The sequence below is a fragment of the Scyliorhinus torazame genome, chromosome 14, assembly GCF_047496885.1.
Source record: "Scyliorhinus torazame isolate Kashiwa2021f chromosome 14, sScyTor2.1, whole genome shotgun sequence".
Taxonomy (NCBI): domain Eukaryota; kingdom Metazoa; phylum Chordata; class Chondrichthyes; order Carcharhiniformes; family Scyliorhinidae; genus Scyliorhinus; species Scyliorhinus torazame.
In genome coordinates, this window is record NC_092720.1 from 60,256,999 (window position 1) to 60,262,998 (window position 6,000).

A 6,000-nucleotide genomic window follows, 5' to 3' on the forward strand; every position below is an offset into this window, starting at 1 on the left:
TGAAGAGTTGAAGAAGAAACACTATTTGGAACTTATCACAATTTTTGACACTAAGGTCTTTCACTACTGTGACAGGCATTTTGCTGATCGAATGTTGCATGAAGGAAAATGCAGCCCACAGCTCGGTTGCTGTGAACAGTCTGTTTAATTTAAAATGGTTGCACACTTGGCATTTAGGATCGACAACCATTCCTATATTATCTACATCAGAATTTAAAAACATATCGAGTAAAAAAACTGTTTGAGCCATCAATAAATCATTATCACACATTTGTTTTCTTCCATCCATGAGGGAGATACGTAACCAACCTAAGATTAACAAAAGAAAAAACTGAAAATTCTCCCTCATACTCAAAAGATAACACAGTAAAATTTCATGATAGGAGACTCACATTACAGACAAAGAACAATGTACAAAGAACAATACAGGACAGGAACAGGCCCTTCGGCCCTCCAAGCCTGTACCGGTCATGATACTAACCTTGGCCAAAACCCTCAGCACTTCCTTGTGCCGCATCCCACTATACCCATCCTATCCATGTATTTATCAAAATACAATCTATATTATTAAACATTTGCATTTCTGAAATTACATTTCTATGGTCCCAAAAGAAAAGCAGACAAATTATTCCATCATGTCCTGAATCATATACACCTATGTTTATTGTTATATTTACCATATAAATACTGTAGCTACAAGAGCAGGTCAGATTCCCCAAACCTGTTCACCATGCTTGCCTTCATCGGACGGGGTATTGAGTACAAGAGTCGACAGGTCATGTTACAGTTGTATAGGACGTTGGTTAGGCCACATTTGGAATACTGCGTGCAGTTCTGGTCGCCACATTACCAGAAGGATGTGGATGCTTTAGAGTGGGTGCAGAGGAGGTTCACCAAGATGTTGCCTGGTATGGAGGGTTCCAGCTATGAAGAAAGGTTGAGTAGATGATTGTTTTCGTTGGAAAGACGGAGGTTGAGGGGGGACCTGATTGAGGTCTACAAAATTATGAGAGGCATGGACAGGGTGGATAGCAACAAGCTTTTTACAAGAGTGGGGGTGTCAATTACAAGGGCTCACAATTTCAAGGTGAGAGGGGGAATGTTTAAGGGAGATGTGCGTGGAAAGTTTTTTACGCAGAGGGTGGTGGGTGCCTGGAACACTTTGCCAGCGGACGTGGTAGAGGCGGGCACGATAGCATCATTTAAGATGCATCTAGACAGATATATGAACAGACGGGGAACAGAGGGATGTAGACCCTTGGAAAATAGAAGGCAGGTTTAGATAAGAGATCTGGATCGGCGCAGGCTGGGAGGGCCGAAGGGCCTGTTCCTTTGCTGTAATTTTCTTTATTCTTTGTAGTTACAAGTCAGGAATGCGATGGAATACTTTCCTCCTGCCTGGATAATTGCAGCTCAAACATCCAAAGATTTTGACACCATCCACGATAAAGCAGCCTGTTTAATTGACATCCTATCACCTTAAACATTCACTCACTCAGCCACATATATACAATGACAGCAGTGTGTGCCATATAAAAGATGCTCTGCAGCAACTCATCAAGGCTCCTTAGACAGCACCTTCCAAACCTGATTGATATTTATTGTCACATGTACCGAAGTACAGTGAAAAGTATTTTTCTGCGGCCAAGGGGACGTACACAGTACGTACATAGTAGAACAAAAGAATAATCAACAGAGTACATTGACTTTTTTTTTCATTGTTCAGTAACTTTATTTTCATTGGTAATCCTTATCTAATCCAACTATAATACATTATAAATAAATTAAGTCAGGAATTTTGACATTTAATTTACTTAGGCCAAAATGCACCAGCCAGTGAATGATAGCTGGAGACCTGGTGATGCAGTGGTGAATAGGGGTGGAAGTCACACAGGACAGTCATCAGAATAAACCACATCAGGGACTTCTTTGCTTTCAATTCTTGAAGGATCAATAAAAAAAGCCTGGAAACTTCAAACTTTTCACTTCTCAGGAAATCTGGGAAAGACCACCAATTATTTTTCCATGATCTCTGCAACAACTCAGTCTGGTGGATGTTCCAACTGCAACGCACATTGTGCCATCCACAAACCATTGCTCCACTGCATCATTTTTCCTGGGCTATCAATCACTGGCCTTGTCCAACCGATTCCTGTTTAGCACTGCCCTTGGCGTGAACTCCAGTTTGTCCTTTAGGCTTAGCACTTTGGTACAATCTTTATTTGTGATCTCAGCAAGCTTTCTCTCTTCACGCAATTCAAAAATGCTTTTCTCTTCAACTGGTTTCTGTTGGTCCCCACGAATAAACCACTCTAAATTATAGCCCACAGCACCCACGACAAAGGCCACGGGAAACGTTACATAGAGTGCATACGTACGGGCGGCAGCCCACAAAAGAGGCCACATGATAGCTCTTCGCCAGGCCTCCCTTTCCCTCGACCCCCACACCCACCTTCTTCCCCTCGCAGCTCAGCCACCTCAACAGAGTACATTGACAATGGTATATCAACAAAGTGGTTGGTTACAGTGCGAAACAATGGCCAAACAAGAGCAGCATAGGGTGTCGTGAATAGTGTTCTTACAGGGAACAGATCAGTCCAAGGGAGAGTCGTTGAGGAGTCTGGCAGCTGTGGGGAAGAAGCTGTAACCTCAGCAAGAAACCTGCAACCTCAGCCACCTGGAAAGCCGAGGGCAGCAGATGTATGGAAACATTATCACCTGCAATTTCCTCTTCAAGCTACACTTCATCCTGACTTAGAACTATATTGCCATTCCATCACTGTCCCTGGGTTAAAGTCCTGGGCATCAGTGTGAATACACTGACATAACTCAGACGTTCAAGAAAGTGACTCACCATCACCTTTTGAACAGAATTAGGGATGCAGAACAAATACCTAGCCAGTGACACCCACATCCTGCAAACGAATAAATAAACAAAATGCTTCCTGTTCTTAAATTGTATACTTATCCAATTTTCTTCACAGTAACATGTTGCCTCAACACCTATCTTTTTAAATTCACTTTTCCTGTGTTGCTGCCAACATGCAGCATTCTTTCTGTCAGGGCAGGATAAACCATGTCATCGTTAATCATTCTGAAATGCAGATAGTGTGGATATGTAAAGAGAGAGAATAGATCTTCCTGTGTGAGGAAACTCAAGTGAAAGGTGTAGAAAGATATCGTTCTGCAGAGTATGCTAATTAATCTGTCCGATTTTGTTGCTAGCTTCTAATCTGCACCCTTCTATGATTTCATCAACACTTACTGAGTAAACTGCTGATGAATCAAAACTATTTTTGTCAACAGAAAAACGTAATCAATGCACAAGCAGATTTAGAATAAATGCTAATTCTTCGCACTTTGACTTTAGACCAAGGCGCTTTGGTGCAAGGGCTTGTTTTCATAGTGGCCCAGATATACTATTCTTCGGAGGGTCGTACTCTTGAAGGTGCACAGGGGGATCGGCCAGAGATGCCCAGGCAAGGACTTTTCTCGCCACCCAACTGTGGTAGTTCGAGACAAACACTGGAGGCTTTTAGTCAAATAACTGGCACAGAACATGATACAACAGGTATTTATGCTTCAGGTCCCTGGTCCACACAGCCCGAGGTCCTTCTTCTAAAGGCTCCATGCAAACTTCCCATTGGTTGGGGTTCGCGCACTCTTGCACGATTGGTCCACAGCCGACCACGTGGTGTAGCCACCTAAAATGGCTGATTCCCTATTAATTTGGCCAAAACCCGATTTAAAACAGCTAACCGAAAAGGCTGATGGGAAAAGCAGCCAACAGGACACAAACGGACAGCTGCAGACAGAATAGCGTATTCGGCTCTGGGGAAGTCTGCCCAGATCGATACTCAAGACTATTAGCAACACATCAACCCAGACATCTGCAGTTTAATCGGCTATCCCCGGGAACAATTGCAACATATTAGCAATTGAATGCCGGGCCAGACCTGTCGGCGCCTGCAGTGGCCGAAACAAAGACAGGTGAACGACCACCCCCCGATCGAGGAATCGCCCCATTATTGGAGCATATCGAACCCAGTGATTGGGAACAAGTCCAATCACTTGGGACACAGGGTCAAGGGCCGCCCCGAGAGGCGGGAAGCCCCTGGGCCCTATAAAGTGAGGGGCCAAGTTCAGATCTCTCTCTCTCTCTCCCTTCTTCACCTGCTCGCAACCTTCGCCAGAACATCGACCAGAAACAGTAAGTCTGACTCCAGCGATCGCTACTCGATAAAAATTCCTAGCCATCGACCCGTATCAGCCTTTTGAATCCCGCAGGCCAGATCTAATTCGATAAGCCATTCGTTTCCCTGGCCTGGTGGGCCATCTCCTAAAGTTAAGTATTGGCCAGTAGTGGTAGGTTTTGATATAGATAGTAGGATTATTGTGTAAGTATTGATTGCTGTACATAATAAATGACTGTTGATTTCAATCTTACTAAGCGGTGTGTTGACTTATTAATCATAACTCGAGCTTGAACCACATGGCGGTATCAGAAAGATACCTGGCGACTCGTGAGCAAAGGTGACATAATCAGAGCTAATAAACTAAGGCTAAAAAGAGCAACATAATTGGCGACTCCACCGGGACCCGACATAGAAGTGGAAAACCACTCCGGGAGAACCCCAGAAATTTGAATAGAATCCAATTGGAAGCAAAAACAAAAAAAAACCACAAGTGTTCAAGCGGTTCTGGTTAATAATTCACAATTCGGAAGTGTGTGTATGCATGCGTAACTAACAGGGTTATAAGGTAAAACTGATAGATTTTGTTGTATCAAAACTGTCAGAAGTTGGTATTTTTGGAAATTAGCGCAAGCCGTACCCGCATCTACGACATCACCTTAGCCCCCTGTTCCAAATTTGAACGTAGCGAGCAGATAAGAGAGGTGGCCATGCAGGCAATGCAACGCCTCATGAACCGCGAAGAATTTGCGGTCGCACTGATCAGCAGCATTAAAGTGGGACAGTGTCCCATTTGGGAAGTGGAAGTTCGGAAATTTCTGAAGGGCAAAGGATGGCCCGTGTGGAGCGGTTTCTGTAATAATGACGACTCAGGTCCCGGAAGTATAGGGCATACTTGGTGGGAGAACATGAGTGAAATTCATAAGAAAAGCTTAGCAAAAGCGCGCAAGCCGATGGCAATCGTGTCCTGCATGGCACAATTGCGAGGCACAGAGGAGGTCGTCAGGACCCTCCGAAACAAAATAGAAGGCATACATCGTATGAGTAAAATCGATGTATGCGAGATGGAAAAAGAGAACCTGGAACTGAAAAGGCAGTTAGAAGCCAAGGATGAAGAGGTGGCTGACGCCAAACGGGGTCACCAGTCTTGTCTGGCGCATTTAAGCAGTTTTCAATCCCAGTATGAGAAGGCTTATCAGGACACGCAGCGTGCGGTCCTGGTTAAGAAAGAGACAGAGAAGCAGGTGGAGACGCTACAAAAGCAATGTAGTGATCTCAAGGCAGCGAAGTGCCGAAAGCAAATTGCAGACCTGCAATCAATTGAAACTTACAAGATAATGAATGGCTTAGATAGGGTGGATGTAGGGAAGTTGTTTCCATTAGCAGGGGAGACTAGGACCCGGGGGCACAGCCTTAGAATAAAAGGGAGTCACTTTAGAACAGAGATGAGGAGAAATTTCTTCAGCCAGAGAGTGGTGGGTCTGTGGAATTCATTGCCACAGAGGGCGGTGGAGGCCGAGACGTTGAGTGTCTTTAAGACAGAAGTTGATAAATTCTTGATTTCTCGAGGAATTAAGGGCTATGGAGAGAGAGCGGGTAAATGGAGTTGAAATCAGCCATGATTGAATGGCGGAGTGGACTCAATGGGCCGAATGGCCTTACTTCCGCTCCTATGTCTTATGGTCTTATGGTCTAATCAATGCTTTCTGTCCAAAAGGGATTCCAAGAAACCTTTGGGGAAAGTTTAGAACAGGAAGACGGCCCTGATTGGGAAGAATTGCAGGAGACAGCGCAGAGATATGTTCAG

At 44.4% G+C, this 6,000-nt stretch overlaps 1 protein-coding gene across 1 annotated transcript; it reads right to left on the reverse strand.

Annotated features, from left to right (window-relative positions):
• Nucleotides 1-1,713: 1,713 nt before the first annotated feature.
• On the reverse strand, nucleotides 1,714-2,474 carry LOC140389295 (small integral membrane protein 12-like). The gene is made up of 2 exons (XM_072473475.1): nucleotides 2,453-2,474; nucleotides 1,714-2,411 (listed from the first exon to the last, which is right to left on the reverse strand). Exon 2 carries the CDS (start codon nucleotides 2,404-2,406, stop codon nucleotides 2,125-2,127), a length of 282 nt encoding a protein of 93 aa, XP_072329576.1. The 5' UTR covers nucleotides 2,407-2,411; nucleotides 2,453-2,474; the 3' UTR covers nucleotides 1,714-2,124.
• Nucleotides 2,475-6,000: the final 3,526 nt, after the last annotated feature.

Bases quoted from the DNA above. Each gene is read 5' to 3' on its own strand.
- LOC140389295 (XM_072473475.1), bottom strand. From the start codon at position 2,406: ATGTGGCCTCTTTTGTGGGCTGCCGCCCGTACGTATGCACTCTATGTA.